General features: G+C 49.4%; 1 protein-coding gene across 1 annotated transcript in view; it reads left to right on the top strand.

Moving 5' to 3' along the window:
• The window catches only part of LOC123745508 (putative transcription factor SPT20 homolog-like 2), a 175,663-nt gene that overhangs the window by 86,519 nt on the left and 69,304 nt on the right, over positions 1 to 19,840 (top strand). The window contains exons 14-16 of the mRNA XM_045726086.2: positions 1,741 to 1,838; positions 11,581 to 11,661; positions 18,510 to 18,621. Of these exons, the coding sequence (XP_045582042.1) occupies positions 1,741 to 1,838; positions 11,581 to 11,661; positions 18,510 to 18,621 (291 nt within the window). The remainder of the gene's footprint in view (positions 1 to 1,740; positions 1,839 to 11,580; positions 11,662 to 18,509; positions 18,622 to 19,840) is intronic.

Here is a 19,840-nt window from a genome sequence, read left to right as displayed (position 1 = left end):
TGCCTCGTATCATGTGGCATTGGCAGAGCTGCTGCTGCTTGCGTTCGACATTAATGTTCCTTCTGAACCGTTCCTCAAGCTGGCTCGGACGTTGTTTCACCTCCAGCCTGCTCATGCGCCACCTGAGCCATCCTGGTCTTTAGTTTGGGTGCTCTCTCTTCTCTCTTCTCCGCAGTTTGTGGTGGCCCCTTCAGTTCAGGATTGTTCTCCAGGGCTCTTTTATTGTTTGCATTGACCTCTGAGGGTCAGGTCGGGGAGCTTCGTGCTCTCCTCCAGCCCAGGGTTTTCTGCTCTTTCGATCCTGGTGATAGGTTTGTTCGTTTGCGTCCATCTCTTTTCTCGTGATGAATTGAGACTGCTGCTCAATTCTGTGTTTATTCTTTTTCGTGGTTCTTGACATCCAGCCTCAGAACTGTGGGGTGGATATCTGGCATGAGGGTCTGGGGCTCCCCCCTTTCCCCTCCCGGGGAATGGGGGGGGGCTGCGCAGACAGCGGCGCTATGACGTGGTGACATCATGCTCATTTGCTTGTTTTCATTTGGGGAGTCCACTAGTTTGACTTTCAGTAGCAATATTTTAACCAGAATAAGAGGTTTGTTTTAGAGGCGCTTACCTATCTGGGTGCCTTACCTAGTCGATGGCAGACATGGAATGCTTCCAACCACACGGGGGTTTCCATAGGCCATTGCTCCCCTTGCCTCTCTGAGGGATCCAGGCTTTGGCTTGTGGTCCCCGGTACTCCTAAGAACTGCATTCACATGACAGATGCCAAAGCCAAAATATATTCATATCAGCCTGGATAGCTCCGGGAAGCCTCTGAGTCTCACCCAGAAAATGGCGGTTCATTACATTCAATGCTGTTTTTTTGGCCTTTTTGCCGTGGGTTTAGTCAGGGTCATGTGTCTGGCCCTTCCTTTTGGCAGTGTGTTTTCCACCGGCAAATGTGGTGGTTTGGGCTCCCCCCTAGGTACGTTTCTGGGGGTACTGTAGATTTTTCGGTTGCCTTCCGGAGATTTTTCTTCCTCTGGGGTTTCTCCTGTGGAGGTTCAGGAGGCCCTTGGTGTTTTCCTCTTTTACAACCCGGAATTTGCCCTGTTTGACCCGGCATCTTTTCTGTTCGAGTCCTCTTCCCCATTTTGGGTGCATTATGGGGTTCCTGGCTCTTCCTGTCGTGCAAACGGTTTTTCTTCTTGGGGCTTGGCACTGGTTTTGTGGTTGTGCCAGAGCTCCAGCTTCTGCTAGTCGAGGTGGGTCTTTCCTACCTGCTTCTGTGCTGGTGCCTTCTCTGGAACGCTTTTGCCTGGTCGGCGTATTGCTCGCTCTGTTCGCTGGTCAGATTCTCAGAGGGGCTCTGTCTCCTTCGTGGGTCACCCCGTACTTGGGCCAGGTTCTGGTCCTGGTCCCTGGTACGCCAAACTGATTTCTATGGCTAATGCAGTATAGTAGTTGGGAGCCATGTCAGGAAGATAGTTTCAGGGAGCCACAGCAACTAACTCAGAAATTGACATTTCTGTACATTGAGTGCTGGGATTTTTTTAGACATTTGGCAAGATTTGCTTTCCACAGCAAACAAACTATTTTTCATCAAACAAATGTTGCAGCTTTGCAGCCAAAGGGTTAAGATAGCACCAGTACAAATACAAATTTATTTTAAGGATATTGTCTTGATAATGATTTGGCTCGGCCTACATGTAGTACAATATGACTAAGATTCTTTACTTTATTAAGTGTCCATTTCAGGTCCTGGGGTTTCAAAGATTTCCCTTCCATCTTTAACAACACAGCTAAATCGCTCTGTACCAGCATACTCACAAGCTGTGTCATTGGCCAAAACTCAGGTAAAGTTCTAAATATTGTAACTTTTTTTGCATGATGATTACTATTCTTGCTGGTTGTTGTTTCTTTAATGGAGACAGCCATTGGGTCGTGAAGGAGTTAAGTCCTTGCAAATGTTGTGTAAACCAAACCCTGCATCAGATAAATGTAATGGTAGCTCCGGTTTCCCCGGAGCTATCCAGGCTGATATACCCTGGATAGCTCCGGGGAACCTCCAGGACTCACCCAGAAAATGGAGTTTCATTACATTTATCTCTGTTTTCTAGGGGGAGCCCCGTCGGCTCCCCGGAGCTTTACCAGGCTGATATGCTAATGTCAGACTTTGGCATCAGTCATGTGTATGGAGTTCTAGGGCCTACCGGGGACCACGGCCAGAACCTGGCCCCCTCAGAGAGGCAAGGGGAGCAATGGCCTATAGAAACCCCCGTGTGGTAGGAAGCATTCTATGTCTGCCATCGACCGGGTCAAGCATCCAGAAAGGTAAGCATTCCAAAACAAACCCCTATTCTGGTGAAAATTGCTACCTAAAGCCAAACTAGTGAATAGAACTCTTCAACAGAAAACAAGGAAACTAGTATGACGTCATACTAGTCATACTGCACCGCTGTCTGAGCAGCTCCCCCCTCCCCGGGAGGGGGAAGGGGGAGCCCCAGACCTCCCATGCCGGCTATCCACCCATCAGTTCTTCGGCTGATGCTATAGGCACCGGTTATGTGCTCCGGCTCCAGTGGTTGTTTCAGCACTGTACCTAGAGTGTGGTGTCTGTTTTCTAGGTGGTGCGTGAGCCGGGAGTGATTCTCCAGTACTCGGGCTGCATGCGCCTAGGGTTCTCTTCCCTAGGTGCCCTGTAAGTACTGCCCTTGGGGCTTGGGGCCACCTTCCACAAGTTCCTTGGGTCCTGCCCCTACTTGGCAGTTTACTGCTTGGTTTTCGGCCGCTCTTTGTGTGCTCGGGTGTTCTGTCTCCCTTGTTCGCCTTATGGTAAGGGGCAGTTTTTGCACTGGTGGGGCGCAGGGTACTGTGCAGCTTGTCTTTACCAACCATAGCGGCCGGCTCTGTTCCGCTTGGGTACGCTGTCCTCATGCGGGGTTTTCTTTTTCTTTGTTTATCTACCTGGTGGGGGAGTCTGCCTTTGTTCTTGCCCCCTGTGTCCCTTGTGTTCTGAGTAATTCTGGTGGTACCCCCTGCTAGGTCCCCGTGAGTGTACACGTCCCGGGGGTTCAGCTCTTAGAAAGTTGTTTGGTAGCTTTGGGTGCCGGTTAGCAGTACCCTGCCTGGGATTACCTGAGCGCGAATCCTCTTATAGTAAATGCTCGGGACCCTGGGAAACCCCTGGGGGCGCGCGGATCTGATGGATGTGACCCCAGAGTCCCCCCCTCGCTTCCAGCGAGTTTGAGGGTTGCTCTCACCCTTTGTCTCTGGGTGACTCTGTTTTGCCCCGTCTGCTGCCTGTGGGGTCGGTGACACCTTCGACCCAGAGTCCTGCGAGTTTGGTTGCTCGTTGTGGCTCGATTACCCAGTTGTGCTGACAAAGCGGGTGCGGGCAGCAGGGGCGTTGCACTTGAGCCTTGGTGGTGGCAACGTTCTCGGGGTTTCCTCCCCGGGAGCCCCGGGGCTGCCCCGTTGTAGTTCGTTTTGGGAGTTGGGGGTGTTGGTTGCTTCGGTTCCATCCACGCCCCCTTGTCTTTCCCCTGGATCACTCTTCCTGCCTGCATCCGGTTCCTTACCGTCTGTAGGTTCGGGGCGGGGTTTTTGATGGCGTTGAGACTCGGGCAGTCTCGGGGAATTCCCCTTCCGGGGTGGTGACGGGGGCATTTGAGCCTGTTCCTCCAGCCATGTTGTATGAGTCTGCCAGTGGGCTCCCTTCCTTAGTGTTTTCACGGCTGCCCTGGTTTTCTGGTACAGCCGGGGCTTTGGGGGAACGGCTCGGCCCCGGGGCCTGTTGTGTAGGTTCCCAGGGCTGGGGAGGGGCTGACTTGGGGGCCTTGGCCCCGTTGGACCCCATGAGGGTTTTTATTCCCCTCTAGGCGGGGCTTGTGGTTACGCGGAGTGGGGTCTTTCCTCCCCACTCGCCGTACGTGCTGTTGGGAGTCGGCCCCTCCCCGGGCTCAGTTCCTTGGCCTTTGAGTCGGTTGGTTCTGTCCTGTGGGTGGATGTTTCCTCGCACACTTTTTTGGGACGGTGTTTTCGTTCTGATCTCAGGTGCGCCTGCGCCTTCGTGTGCCTTTGGGACTAGTGTTGGCTTCTGTATTCTCGAGGGTTTGGGAAGGTTTTTCGCTACTTCCCGCATTATTGGGACGTCTGTCGGCTCCTCGTCCTTGTCGCCGTTTTGGGCTACTTGTCGCCCTGTTGTGCTACTTGTCGCCCTGTTGGGCTACTTGTCGCCCTGTTGGGCTACTTGTCGCCCGGTTGGGTTCCTTTCTGTGGGGAGCCCCTACGGCTCCCTGGAGCTTATCGGGCTAATGTATGTTATGTTAGACCGGGACATTAGCTAAGGAGTTCAGACCTACCAGGGACCAGCGCCAGAACCTGGCCCCTTCAGAGAGGTTTCAGGGAGCAATGGCCCTGGAAAACCCCATATGGTTGGGGGTTTTCCTTATCTGCCATCGACCGGGGTTAGGCACCCAGAAAGGTAGGCGTAACAAAACAAACCCCACATGGTAAGAAACTACAACAAAAACCGAACAGAGAGGTAGAAAACTCCCTACAATCCCAAGGAAACAAGCAAACAAGCAAACATCACACTTTACTGCCGCGCCGATCGTCCGCGCAGCCCTCCCCACCCCGGGAGGGGGAGGGGGGAGCCCTGGACCTACCGCGCCGGCTGCCAAGCTCCAGTTCGTTCGCTAATGTCAACCGGGATTGACGCTTCTCTGGCCTCAGTTTCCTAGGCGGTGTTTGCCTTGTGTGGCGTTCACTGCCGTGTGTTGTGTTGTGCGGTGGCCAGGAGTACTTCATCAGTGCCGGGGCTGCATATGCTTAGTGGCTGACTTCCCTAAGCGCCCTGTGAGTACTGCCCTTGCGTTACAGGGTTATCTTCCCTGGGGCGTTCGGGAACCATTCCCGTAGAGGTTCTTGCTGCTCGGCATTTGCCTCGCCCTTGGGGCCAGCTGGGGCTTGGGGCCCTTGTTTGGCCCTGGGTAGGGATTGGTATTGTGCTGGTTAGGGCGTCAAGGTGTTGCGCAGCCTGCCACCTAAGCGGCGGCCGGTTTCTGTTGCCTCTGGAGACGGTGTACTTTTGCGGGGTTTTTCTTTTGTTTTTCATTTTCTTGCCTGGTGGGGGTCTGCCTAAGGTGGTTATAGTTCCACTGGTAGTGTTTGGCGTCCCTCTGCTAGGCCCCCGTGCTTGTACACGTCTCGGGGGTTTTCAGTGCTATAATCTACCCTCTTGTTATGTTTGGGTTTCTTAACCGGTTAGCAACACCTTGCCCGGGCTTCCCGTAGTTGTTACCCTACGGGCCCTGGAAACCCCTGTCTGGGCTCGGGGGACCATTGAATGTGTCTTCCGGGTTCCAACCCGTCTTGTACGGGATCGTTGGTTGCTGTTCCCTTGTCTCCGGGTGACAGTCGCCATTTTTACCTCCGTCATGCTGCCTGTTGGGTCACTGACACCTTGACCCGGAGTCTTGCGAGTGATTCTCTGCTTGTTCTCCAGTACTCTCCTGATGTTATTTCTGTTCAGAGTACAGGCGGCATCCGTGTTGCAAGCTAGGTTAGGTTGCTGCAACATGCTAGGTTGGTTTCCCACTCGAATGCCCCGTGGCCGCCCCGTTTGGTTAGGTGCTGCTCGCCCCTTTCTCTCCATGTTCCCGGCTCCGGACCGTCTGCGTGTTTCTGGGTCGGGGCGGGGTTCAGTTGCGGCAGAGACTCGGGCGGTTTTCGGGGGATGCCCCGTTCGGGTTGGGGACGGAGGTTTGAGCCTGTGCCTCCTGCCAAGGCTTCTGGGTCTTACCAGCGGCCCTTTCTTGTTGCCTTTCCCATGGGCTCTTGCTTTTCTTTCAGGGCGGAGGGCTTGGAGGACGGCTCTGCCCCGGGGCCTCTGTTGTTGGTTCCCGGGGCTGTGGGGGATGCCTACTAGCAGTTCTGGGGCGGTTTTGCCCCTTCAGGGGTTTTTCTGCTTTTGGGCGTCGTTTTTCGCCCTTCCAGTCTGCTAGCTTCCCACATTTGCTGGCGTGTTTTTGTGTATTTAGCGTCAGTCACAGCCCCTGCTGGCGGCCATTTTCGTCTGCCGGTTTCCCGGCGTGGCCACCAGGGCGGCGTTGCGGTTTGTTTACATGCGTCTGGGTGTGCGAGCGAGCGTCTCTGGTGAGTTTTCAAAAAATTTGCAGGGTTTTTGTTCTCCTGTTGTCGTTTCTTTGTTTTTCTGGTGTTTTCTTGCTGTTGCCTGTTCCTCTGGGAACGTTTGGGTGTTGCTTTTGGGTCTGAGCCTCTGGGTTTAGGCTCAGTGCCCCTGGCTGGTATGCTTGCTCCCACACCTTGCCCCTCGGTTTTCGGTCTGTTGGGACCGTTTTCCCAGGGCGTTCTGCTGGGGTCTGTGCTTTGCCTTTTAGTGGTGTTCTCCGCCGGCAAATGTGGTGGTTTGGGCTCCCCCTGGTTCGATTCTGGGTTCCTTTGGGTTCCTTGGTTTCGTTCTGGAGGTTTCTTCCTCTTGGGCCCCCTTTTGTGGGTTCAGGGGACTTTGTTTCCTCGTGTGACCCGGTTCTGCCTTTTGGGGTTCCGGGGTCTTCCTGGCTTGCAGACTGAGCTTTTTGGGTCTTGGCACATGTTGTGGTTGTGCTGGGGCTTTGTGGTTTTGCTGTCGAGGTGGGCCTTTTGATGCAGTTTTGTGCCTTCTTTGCCTGGCCGGCGTAGTGCTCTTTGCCACTAGTCGGCGGCTTGTGCTTTTACAATATGTGTCCTCACCTAGTTGTGCTTGTGGGGGTTGGGCTCTGGCTCCTTGGTCCTGCCTCTCAACCGTCCGTCAACAGGTGTATCGGTTCCTGTGCCTCTTGGGCTCTGTCATGTCTACATGTGACATTGTATGGGGGTCAGCCTCGTTACTTGTGTGAGGAGTCGCCACATTACTGCTTAGTGCTTTCCCGTTCCCATTCTGACACTCAAAAAAAAAAAAAAAAAAAAAAAAAAAAAAAAAAAAAAACTAATTCTATCTGTGGCTCTTTTGGGTACTCAGTTTCCACCTGTGTCCCCTAGTGCGTGTGCCCCTTGTGTTACATATCCTGTCCTTCTCAACCCTGTCGATTCCCTTGGGTATCTTGTATGTGGTGATCAGGTCTCCCCTCACTTCCTCTTCCAGCGAAGTGTGGTTTCATTCCCGTAGTCTCTCCTCATGACTTCGGTAGTGTACTTTTTCTTTCTGAAGGGTTCTGTTCCCTTCTCTGTTGACTGGGCGCTGGGGGAGCAGCTTGCTCTGTTGCCTCTCGCTTGGTCCCGCTGTTGGTGGGCGCTTTGGGTTGTCTTCCGGCCTCTGCTGGCGTCGGAGGACGGCTTCTCCCCCTTGGGGGGGGTTCAGAGCTGGCGGGGTGGGCTTCTTCCCTGCGCTTCGTCATTTCCTCTTCGTGGGTGCGTGGGGCGTGGTCGATCCGCCCCATCCTTCTGGGCTTCCTGTCTGCTCTTTGCAGTCATGAGCTTTTCCAGTCTGCAGTTCTTCTGGACTACTACCGTTTGCGCCCTGGATCCTCTGCCCTGCTCGGAGGACTGTTGTCTCCTGTTCGGATTCTGTTAGGGCCGGGTGCATGGATGGTGGACCTGGACCTCCAGGTCACTTCTTGGCACGTTCCTCTCCAGTTTTTCTGGGGCTAGCACGGTTGGTAATTACCTATGTGTACTTACCTAAGTGTAGTTACAGGATGAGTGCTACTCTCGTGGTGTCCCGTCTTCCCAGCACTCTTTGTCATATAATGCTTTGATTATAATTGTCATATTGTCATATAATGATTGTCATATGTCATAATGTCTTCATATGATTGTCATGCAATGCTTTGGTGTTGGGGCTTCAGGTTTGCTGTTTTTATTGCATTCCCTATTTTGTGAAGGGCACTTTGTATACTCTTTGCATCTTTACCGGATCTTAGTGCCCTGTCTGCGTCTGAGATTCGGTGTCTGGCCTACCTCGACGACTGGCTGGAGTGGGCTCCCAGTCAGTCCGCTTGTCTGCTCGCCAGGGGATGGTTCTTTCCAGATCGCTGGGTTTGGTTTCCTGGTGATCTGGAGGTTTTACCTTCTGTTTCCGTCCCGGGTTCGGACCTGGGCCTTGTTTCAGGCTCTTGGGCCCCTCATTGTCTTCCCTCCAGAAGTGTTACTGTGGCTGTGGTCCCGCCTTTGGCTGTTCAGGAGGTGGTCCCGGGTTGCTCAGCGGTTGCTTGGGCGGTTGTGCGGGAGTTTGCACTTCGGCGTGCTTGTCTGCCCGCAGAGTCGGGTTTGGCTCCGGCGTCGGTTGGTTCCTACGGAGACTCCACTTCCGCCTCTTGCATTCCTTGGGTTCCTCTGGGGATCTGGTGTTGGTGCTGCGTCACCAGCTTCCTCTTTGGGGTTTTCGGGGTTCCGTGCCTTGGCGGCTCCCCGAGCCTTCGCTCGATGTGTTCACGGACGGGTCGTCTCTCGGCTGGGGCTTTGTGACCAGTGCTCACCAGGTCGGCCGAGGTTGATGGAGTCTGTCTGTCCGTCGGGCTCACAGCCCGGTTCAGGTGTTCATGGCTGTCTGGTTTGCGCTTCGGAGGGTTTGGGTCACTAGGTACTCTACCGTTCAGCTCTGTTTGGACTGTTCTCTGGTGGTTCTTGCCGGAACCACAGGGGGTTTGGTTAACCGTGTGGTTCGTGTCCGGGGTGTGTCCTGCGTCCTGGTGGACAGCTGTCTCGGTTCATTCCTCTTCGTGGGTTGGCCAGTCGTCGCCGATTCGTTTTGTTGGCTCTGTTGGGCTTATGGACTCCTGGCCATGGACGTCTTCGGGTCGGCGTGGTCTAGGCGTCGCCCGTTTTGTGGCGCCTTCCCACCTGCGAGGACTTCACGGTGGAGGCTTTCGGCAGGCCTGGTCGAGGTGGGGGGTACCTGTACCTCTTCTCCCGGTCCAGCTGTTGCTTCGGGTTCTGGCTCAGTTGCAGCCCATTCCCACGAGAACAGTCCTTCTGGTTCCACTGTGGCCGGCCCGGCCTTCTTTTCAGACGCTGCTTGATAGGTGTCCGTACCCGGGGCGTTTTTCCTGAGGCTTCGCCTCTTTTAGCAGGCCGTATCGGTCCTGTCCGTGACTGGTTCGGCCTTCTCTTTGGCTCTTCGCGTCTGGTATTTTGACGCAGGTATCGCCATCTCTATGGTGTTCAGGTGGCTTTGTTGACGGTGTCCCACCTGCGAGCTTCGTCTTGGAGACTGTATGACGTTTATTACGTCTTCTCGCGTTTTGTTTCCCCTCCGGCCTGCTCATGAGTCGCCTGAGCCATCCTGGTCCTTGTTCAGGGTGCCTTCTTCTCTTCCCCTCAGTTTGTGGTAGCCCCTTCGGTTTGTTTCCTCCTCTTTGGTACGGGTGGTAGCTTTATTGGTGTGCAGCCTTTCTCTGTCCTGGCGACGGTCGAGACGGCTGCTTTCCGGAGGGGTTCTTGGGGTATTGGTACTTGTTTGGTTTGGCCGGGGGGTGCGTCCTGTGTTGTCCAGTTGTGCTTTTTGCTGTTGCTGGCGTACCGTGCCTGGGGATGCGCTGTGGTTGATCCGGTTCCTTCGTTCCCTGTTTTCAGGGCTCGGGTCTCCCGGGTCGTCCGCAGTGTTTTCCTTCTTACTGCGGTCTGTCTTTGCGCCCGTGCTGTTCAGACGTTTACAGCAATTGCTGCTGTGTTGGTGACGTCTCGGGCTCATTTCGGGCGCAGGGAATTGTGGGTCGCACAGGTTTTTGGCCGCCCATCCATGTGTGCGTCTGTTCTTGGGCGTTCTTGTTGCCTTGGGTCGCAGGTTTGCGACCGGTTGTCTTGGCTTTGCGTTACAGAGTTTGTGGCGGCCGCCTCCCGGGTTAGCCCTTTCTTTTCCTTCTCTTTGGGTATGAAGCTCCAGGGAGCCGTAGGGGCTCCCCACAGAAAACCAGCGTTGAATGTAATGAAACACCATTTTCTGGGTGAGCCCCGGAGGCTCCCTGGAAACCCTCCCTCCCACCGGTCGGCGGTTTTTTCGCGTTGGTTGAGGCTTAGCTTCCGAACTGGAGCTTGGCAGCCGGCGCGGTAGGTCCGGGGCTCCCCCCTCCCCCTCCCGGGGTGGGGAGGGCTGCGCGGACGATCGGCGCGGCAGTAAAGTGTGATGTTTGCTTGTTTCCTTGGGATTGTAGGGAGTTTTCTACCTCTCTGTTCGGTTTTTGTTGTAGTTTCTTACCATGTGGGGTTTGTTTTGTTACGCCTACCTTTCTGGGTGCCTAACCCCGGTCGATGGCAGATAAGGAAAACCCCCAACCATATGGGGTTTTCCAGGGCCATTGCTCCCTGAAACCTCTCTGAAGGGGCCAGGTTCTGGCGCTGGTCCCTGGTAGGTCTGAACTCCTTAGCTAATGTCCCGGTCTAACATAACACACATTAGCCCGATAAGCTCCAGGGAGCCTCCGGGGCTCACCCAGAAAATGGCGTTTCATTACATTCAACGCTGGTTTTTTGCTGTTGCCGGCGTACCGTGTCTGGGGATGCGCTGTGGTTGATCCGGTTCCTTCGTTCCCTGTTTTCAGGGCTCGGGTCTCCCAGGTCGTCCGCAGTGTTTTCCTTCTTCCAGCCTGCGGTCTGTCTTTGCGCCCGTGCTGTTCAGACGTTTGCAGCTTTTGCTGCTGTGTTGGTGACTCTCGGGCTCATTTCGGGCGCAGGGATTTGTGGGTCGCACAGGTTTTTGGCCGCCCATCCATTTGTGCGTCTGTTCTTGGGCGTTCTTGTTGCCTTGGGTCGCAGGTTTGCGACCGGTTGTCTTGGCTTTGCGTTGCAGAGTTTGTGGCGGCCGCCTCCCGGGTTAGCCCTTTCTTTTCCTTCTCTTTGGGTATGAAGCTCCAGGGAGCCGTAGGGGCTCCCCACAGAAAACCAGCGTTGAATGTAATGAAACGCCATTTTCTGGGTGAGCCCCGGAGGCTCCCTGGAAACCCTCCCTCCCACTGGTCGGCGGTTTTTTCGCATTGGTTGAAGCTTACCTTGTTTTCTGTTGAAGAGTTCTATCCACTAGTTCGGCTTTAGGTAGCAATTTTCACCAGAATAGGGGTTTGTTTTGGAATGCTTACCTTTCTGGATGCTTGACCCGGTCGATGGCAGACATAGAATGCTTCCTACCACATGGGGGTTTCTATAGGCCATTGCTCCCCTTGTCTCTCTGAGGGGGCCAGGTTCTGGCCGTGGTCCCCGGTAGGCCCTAGAACTCCATACACATGACTGATGCCAAAGTCTGACATTAGCATATCAGCCTGGTAAAGCTCCGGGGAGCCTCCGGGTCTCACCCAGAAAATAGCGTTTCATTACATTCAACGCTGGGTTTTTTCAGTTGCCCTTGTTTATGCGAACAAAACATAGTTTTATTTATTTTAAGGCAAGTTAAATTTGCATATGGAAAGTTCCATGCCTTGTACAGTACTGTATTTTGTATTGACCTTATAATGTGAATTATTTCCTGTACTGTTTCTTTAGTAATTAACTTCTTGCAAAACTTACACTCCAAATTTTGAAGTGTTGTATAAGCTTAGTGAATTTCAAATGCCAAATTTGCAAACCAGAGTGACAAATGTGTCTTAACACCTTAACTGTCTGCAGATCTCATCGCCATCACTGACGGCGCTCCTGAAGGGCACAGTGCCGGCGAGCACACAGTCTGTCACCATACCCAGGCCACAGGTGGGCCTTTACTTGCCTCTACATTTTATATTTCTATTGAAATTTTGATTAATCTTAAGTAAATTAATGCACAAGTTTTATTTTTTCAGTTTGCTTTGTTTACTGTATAAAGCCAGTATTGAATGTAATGAAATGCCACTTTCTGGCATTCTGGTTAAGGCCTGTAGCTCCTTAACACTGTCTCGCTGAGATGGCTTCCCACCACTGAGTCACATAAGTCGCAGGAGTTGTGTTTGACCTATTAGACACCAGATCCAAAACCTGGCCAACTCACAGAGGTGCAATAAACTGGTATTGTTAAAATCCTAAATATCATTATTGCCCTTGTATAGAAGTCACAGAGGCAAATTTGCCCTTGTACAGAGGCAAATCCTTGGCAGTTTGAAGATCTACCAATGTAAATACAATATCAGTTTGCAAACCTCACAAACCCAGCCCCAAACATCATTTTGCTTGTGAACTTAATCATTTGGCACCTAAAAAAGGAAGAATGTGGCAGAAAGAGTTATATCTGAGAAAATCCCAGGAATCCTAAATGAACAGTCACACATTTGCCCTAAACTATCAAATAGTAGAGCATACAGTATAGAAAAGAAATCACCCTTGATCTTATTTTCACAAACAATGATAAATTGGCCAGGAACATAATGATTACAAATAGATAACAAAAACCTGTTGCTCAGATCACAACCTAATTGAAGTACCAATTATCATGGGCAATAGACTTGTGCAGCCAGTCCCAAATCCAAGAAAAGGAGAATTTAACAAATTCAATTTTAATAATAAATGGACTAACTGGAACTAATAAATCAAGACCTCACATAAAAAAGCATGGAAGAACAGCTAGAAAATGCAAACGTATATCAGTGCCTCAAGAAAATAGACACAGTAGCACTAGAAATATGTCACACTACATACCACTAAGAGAGAAAGAAAATGAAGCAGATTGGAGCAAGAATTGTGTTCCCTCTATTGGAGAAGAAAAAAATCAAAGAATAAGTCGAATTCCCCACTGTATTCCAAGAATGACAAGAAACGCTATGTTGAGAAATAAAAACGATTGAGCTACACTACAGGATAAACTTAGAAAATTGAGAAAAACTACATGAATCGAATCAAATCCAGAAAATGGAAAGATAGCAAGCAGCCGTCAGTGAAATAGAGAGGAATCCCATATACCTTTTCATCCATATAAAATTTAAAACAAAAACTACATCTAGCATTGGAGCCCTGCACAAAGGAGATGAATCTTTCATAGATGACAACAAAAAATCTGTGAAATGTTGAGGATACAGTACGATTCTGTTTTGAGTGAGCCCCTGAACACACTGAAGATTGCTAATCCAAACAATTTCTTCATGAATGAGATATTAACATGAAATCACATATCAGATGTCACCCTAACCCAACTGCACTTTGAATTAGCCATAAACAGTATGCTCATGCACTCTGCACCAAGTCCTGATTCCTGGAATTCCGTATTCAATGGGGTTACAAATGGCAACCCTCAATGTGCTGTATAAACAATTATAAAACTGCATTTCATTCCAGCATAACGAGTAGAATGCCCCCCAGCAATGGGTCCAAACAGAAGAGTCAAATGTTGACCACCACACACTAGAAGGTGAAGGGACGACAACGTTTGGGTTGCCTGGACCATTCTCAAGTCGATTGTGATTGACAATCAACTTAAGAATGGTCCAGGACGGACCGAAACGTTGTCGTCCCTTCACCTTCTAGTGTGTGATCTGGTCAACATACTTTAGCCACGTTATTGTGACTCATCGCCTGCCAGAAGAGTCAAAGACCTTGAACAGCCCAAAGTGAGGCTCTCCACCCCTGAGGCTGGCCTCTTAGAAATGAACTGCCAAACACACCAGAAAAGATAAAGTCAGTGTAAGGGCAGTGCTAGCAGGTACCCAAGGAATAAAACCCTGAGTGCATGTACTTCAAAACACAACAAAGGCCAAGTCTACACTTCAAGCTAGAGAGAAAACATGCACATAAAGCTCATATTAAAATAAATGCACACAACAAGAAGTAAAAGGCTCCTACAGGAAGAATGAAGTCCAATGATGGCCAGCACCTAGCCTGAAGCAGAGGGGCTTGTCCATGACTAATAGACCAGACCACTACACCACCTGGTGGTGACTGCTACCACCAGAGCACTGTTCTGGTGGTAGCAGTCACCACCAGAACATCAGCAATAGATTGGAGTAGAGGAGTTGGCTGAGGGCAGGGGCTGGGCCACCTGGTGGTGGTAATCGGTACTAACAAGTTTCGAGCTTGTTCGAGTGAATCCCTTATACAATGTGAATAATTTGCAGAATTGTTTGGAAAGTTTTAAGGCTTCATTTTCTGTGAAACCTGCAGTTGCCTGTAAAGCTTCTCTGACTTTCTGAGTACTTTCCCAGTGTGATAGCAAATTGTCATTTGCTCTCTGTGCCTCGTCCAACTACTTGGGCTGGGCAGTAGTGTGACAGATCAGGGTTCAATCCCTGACCATCTAAGTGGTTGGGTACCATTCCTTTTCCCCGTCTTATCCCAGATCCTTATTCGGATCCCTTCCAAGTGCTATATAGTTGTAATGGCTTGGTACACTCTCCTGATAATTCCATTCCATTCTGTGCCTCTGTGATGGGGGACCAGGTTCTAGCTCTGGTTCTTTTTAGGCCAAAAAACTTACACGACTAATGTGACCATTAGTATGGAGTAATCTCAGGAAGGTAGCTTTGGGAAGCCACAGGGCTTCCCCAGAAAAACACTTTCAGGAGCCCTAAACAGCACTTAGATATGGAGCCTAGATACCAGTGTTATCTGTGACATACTTAAAACAGCAGAGATCACTGCACTCTGCAAAGGAGGCAGTAAAGCTGATATAAAAAATTATAGACCAATAGCAATAACATCACATATAAAAAAAAAAAACTTTGAAAGAAGAGTGCTGAGAAGTAAGGTCACAAAACACACGGAATCACAGTGGCTACATAACCCTGCTCAACGTGGGTTCAGAACAGGGCGCTCCTGTTTCTCACAATTGCTAGACCACTATGACATGGCTTCTTGAGGTTATCTTGAGATGATTTCGGGGCTTTAGTGTCCCCGCGGCCCGGTCCTCGACCAGGCCTCAACCCCCAGGAAGCAACCCGTAACAGCTGACTGACACCCAGGTACCTATTTTACTGCTAGGTAACAGGGACATAGGGTGAAAGAAACTCTGCCCATTGTTTCTCACCGGCGCCCGGGATCGAACCCGGGACCACAGGATCACAAGTCCGCTCGACCGACTGGCTCGGCCGACTTGCCTTTGACGTCATGGAAGATGAACAAATTGCTGATGTAATATACACAGATTTTGCCAACACTTTTGACAAATGTGACCGGGCTGTTATTGTACACAAAATCCACACAAAAATAATTACTGTACTGGCAAAGTAGGGCGTTGGATCTACACTTTCCTAACAAACAGAACCTAGAGTGTAATAGTCATCAAAGTAAGATCTGAATTATCCACTGTTGAAAAGCTCAGTCCAACCAAGGCACAGTGCTTGCTCTGGAACTTTTCCTCATCCTCATATCAGACACAGGCAAGAATACACACTGTACTGTATTATCCTTTGCAGATAACAGTATGTCGTGTGTAGAAAATATGTAGTATATAGTGTGTAGAAAGTATGTAGTATATAGTGTTTATAAAATATGTAGTATGTAGAGAATATGTAATATGCAGTAAGTGTGTAGAGAATATATAATATGTAGTGAGTGTGTAGGGAATATGTAGTATGTATATATGTAGTGAGTATGAAGAGAATATGTAGTGTGTAGAGAGTATGTAGTAAAGAATAATACAGTATACACATGGAAAATACTTGAGGGCTAGGTCCCAAATCAACACATTGAAATAACAACATACTGTCATGAACGATATGGAAGAAAAAGCAGAATTGAACCAGTGAAGAGCAGGGATGCCATAGGCACAAACAGAGAATACTGTATAAACATCAGAGGTCGACGGTTGTTCAACATCTTCCCAGCAAGTATAAAAAATATTGTTGAAACAAGCGTGGACACCTTCAAGAGAAAACTAGATAGTTTTCTTTAAGAAATGCTGTACCAACTGGGCTGTGGTGGGTATGTGGGCCTGCGGGCCGCTCCAAGCAAACAGCCTGGTGGACCAAGCTCTCACAAGTCAGGCCAGGCTTGGGGAGTAGAAGAACTCCCAGAACCCCTTCAAGCAGATATCAAGGAGTATGTAGAAAATATGTAGCATGTATTGTATACAGTACTTACACAAGTGTAGTTACAGGATGAGAGCTGTGTAGTAAATATGTAGTGTGTAGTGAATATGAGAATATGCAGAGTGTGTAGCAAATATGTATTATGTAGAGAATGTGCACTGAATATGTAAAATATAGTGAGTTTCCTGAGAGTGTGTAGCCCAAGAGGCAGCAAAAATGGATTCAAATTGTTTGGGATCACCTCCTCACCTAACCAGATACCAGATGGAGAAAATCTACACTGTGTGATAGTGCTTCAAGTGCTTCAGTTATGATCACTTCTCAAAACAAGTGGCCAGAGCAAATGGCTAAGTGCAGCTTATGCGCTGGCACCCACAACTATAATCAATGTACCGCAACCACCAAAAAATGTGTAGTCTGTGGAGAACAGCACGCCGCTTACCTCTGCTCAAAATAGGAGGAGAAACTTAACAAAAGTTAAGGAGAAGGAAACCCCACCCACAGGCCAGTCGCCTGTGGGTTGTCATTGTTCTGATCTCGGACTTAGGACCTGACCTGTTTCTAAACCTGCTGCCGACAACGTCCATATATAGTGTGGACGTCCACACAAGCTACAGCAGCAAGACCCTCAAAATCCAGGAATGCTAGCCACCACCCAGAACATCCATGTCCAGGTCATCATGGCATATGCAGACAGAGTTGTGAAGCAAGATCACAACCTGTTCCTCAGAACAGTGAACGAGCTTCTGGAAGCAAAGTGCATTGCTCCCATACTGATACCAGTGACAGAATACGGAAATGCGGCCATTCAGACTGATGCTCCATGGATGACGATGATAACTGCGAACACCCAGACGATGCTGACAACGTTTGAGAAGGTGATAGCAGCGCAACTAGTACAGCAGGAACAAGCAAGCACACAACAAGGGCAGACAACACTGCCCAGGGGCCTCGTAGCCTGGTGGATAGCGCGCAGGACTCGTAATTCTGTGGCGCGGGTTCGATTCCCGCACGAGGCAGAAACAAATGGGCAAAGTTTCTTTCACCCTAAGTGCCCCTGTTACCTAGCAGTAAATAGGTACCTGGGAGTTAGTCAGCTGTCACGGGCTGCTTCCTGGGGTGTGTGTGTGTGTGGTGTGTGGAAAAAAAAAAAAAAATAGTAAACAATTGATTGACAGTTGAGAGGCGGGCCGAAAGAGCAAAGCTCAACCCCCGCAAAAACACAACTAGTAAACACAACTAGTAAACACTAGCCACCCAGACAAGTGCACCAGTGTCTACAGTCACAGCTCCAGGGCAGACAGCACACACCACAGCGAAAGTAAGAATGCTGGATGCACATAAAGAAGAGGAATACATAACTTCAGTAGATCTTGGAGATGTTGAGGATTTCTCCAACGATGCTGAGAATATTTCTGAGGAAGCAGACTTGATCTCCACAACACCAGTAGCAACGCCTCAGAAAATAATAATAATGCCCTCGCTTCCAGGAGGGAAGAGGGGTCTTCCGTCTTTCTACGCCTTGGGTCAAGAACTCGTAAAAATACCACGGGAAATCACGGAGCAGCATTACCCACCACAACTTCCAGCACCGTCACCTGAGGGGCAGCATGATACAGACACGAAGCCAAATCTCCAAGAAAAACAAGAACAAGAAAAGGTAGACTCCTGCAGCCCTTAGAAAACCCAAGATAGTGATGCAACAGTGAACTACTAAACAAGGACTTCAGGTTGTCACTTGGTTCTCTTGGCCCCCATTGCTTTGTGGCGGTGTGGGTGATACACAACTATTCTCATACTCGGCCAGCTGCAGCGACCGAGTACGAGAGGTGCTTAAGCCCAGCCCATACTCTCTTCAACTACTAAGCTTCCTCACCAGATTATTCTTCCATCTGTCCCAACTTCCCATTCACCCATCACCAGGTAATTTACCTGTACACTTGTATGTATGTGTAGACAATATATAATGAATATGTAGACATTATGTAGTGAATATGTAGACAGTATGTAGTGAGTTTGTAGAGAATATGTAGTGAATGTGTGGAAAGTTGGTTGAACTACTGACCCTCCCGAGAATGCAACCCCTCAACAGTTGCCTAACTTCACCTATTTACTGCTAGGTGAACCGAGGATTAGGTGAAAGGAGACATGCCCAAATATTTGTCCCGCCCAGGAATTGAACCCAGGATCTCCGACTGTAGGTCAAGAATGAAGCAAACTGCTTAATTTTTAGTTCCTCTGTGAAACTTGCAGTTCAGTTTTGGTTCACTTACTCTCTGGATGTTTCCTGAGTTGAGGTGATCATAAAGGATTCCCTGCTCCTTGTGCCTCTGTGGTGCCAGACTCTGGCTCTGGTCTCCTGTAGGGTATTAAGGACTATTGGGGCTGATGTGTCGTGTGTGTATGTGTGTGTGTGTGTGTGTGTGGGGGGGGGGGGGGCTAGCTAAAGGGGGCTACCAATGCCCAAGTGGAAAGAGGCATTTCATTACATTCATGTCTGGTTTTGTATGAACCTAGCATATTTCTATAGATAAAATTAAAATTGTTCTAACTACATTATTACTCAAATTTCTTTTCAAGAATAATTTTATATATTTTGATTTGTCTCAGGTTGTGAGTCTTGTTGGTGGTGTCAATGATACGTCGGGTCATACCAAATCTTCCAGCAATGATTCATCGTCTTCATCTCTTAATGTTTCTGGCCTGCAACAGCTACTAGCAGGTAGACTAAATATCTTGTACAGTAATTCTTTTGAAGAATTAAATTTTTACTTATTAAACACTTGCATTATTTTTATATTGTTGTGAAATTTTGTTTCCAAGTGTTTAAATGTAACACGTTACATTTAATAAGCCTATTGTATGTATGTATGTTTACTGTATGTTTAATAAGCTTATTGGCTGCTCTTTACTGGGAGGGCCCCCCTCAGTAGCTCCCCCGCTACTACAGCACTGAATCTGCCAAGCCCTAGGAACTCCCACCAGGATTCTGAGCCTACTGGGAGTCAGGACCAGAATCTGGCTCTCTATGAGACGAGGAGAGATTGGGTATTAGAGATGAACCTAAATCTGACAAAAACCTAACAAAAGTATGAGCATGTCAAAACAAACAAATGCTTGAAGGAAATTAGTAATCCTGAGGAAAACAAGACAACAATTGTTATTGCTGGTGTTGGATTTTGCTGTCACCAGATAGTAGTCCAGGCTACGCAGAGTCCTCACTAGCGAGCCACCTCGTTCCCTCACCTGGTGCTGTCTCGGGTTCACGTTTCTGCTGGACACACATTCACCTTCATGCTTACAGACAAAAGGGGGGTATTGGCTATCCATATAGCATTTGATTTACATACACCCATTGCTGTACCGTATTGGCTCGCTAATCTGGACTATATGTAAAAGACCCCCAGCCGGATTAGCACATTTTCCGAATTAATGTACTTTTTCACCACAGAAGTCCAAAAGTGACCAATTTCCAAAAATGTTGTACAAGCAGCCACTTGGTTTGCAAACTTAAATTATCCAAAGGCAGGCAGGCACGCAGACAGGCATGCAGACAGGCAGGCAGGCAGGCAGGCAGGCAGGCAGGCAGGCAGGCAGGCAGGCAGGCAGGCAGGCAGGCAGGCAGGCAGGCAGGTAGGCAGACAGACAGTGAGTGTGTTAATTCGCTGACAAAGCACCGACCAAAGCCTCCCGCCCATATTAAAAGTTATATCTTAGCTATACAATATTTATGCCATTATATATTGATTTTTGTGTAAAGTGTATAGTATTATGATACATTAATAATCATTAACATGTTTTATTGCTTCCTGTTTATTAATTAAACTACAATTTTACTTATGAAATATGGACAGTTGAACTAAGCGACCAGTGTACCAAAGAGTGTACGGGATGTGGGGGGGGGGGAGGTGTGTCGGTGGTGGGGGGAGGGACGGGCTCAA

Source organism: Procambarus clarkii, chromosome 71, assembly GCF_040958095.1.
Source record: "Procambarus clarkii isolate CNS0578487 chromosome 71, FALCON_Pclarkii_2.0, whole genome shotgun sequence".
Taxonomy (NCBI): Eukaryota; Metazoa; Arthropoda; class Malacostraca; order Decapoda; family Cambaridae; genus Procambarus; species Procambarus clarkii.
The sequence above is the reverse complement of the archived record's forward strand: the minus strand, read 5'-3'. Positions and strand labels throughout refer to the sequence as shown.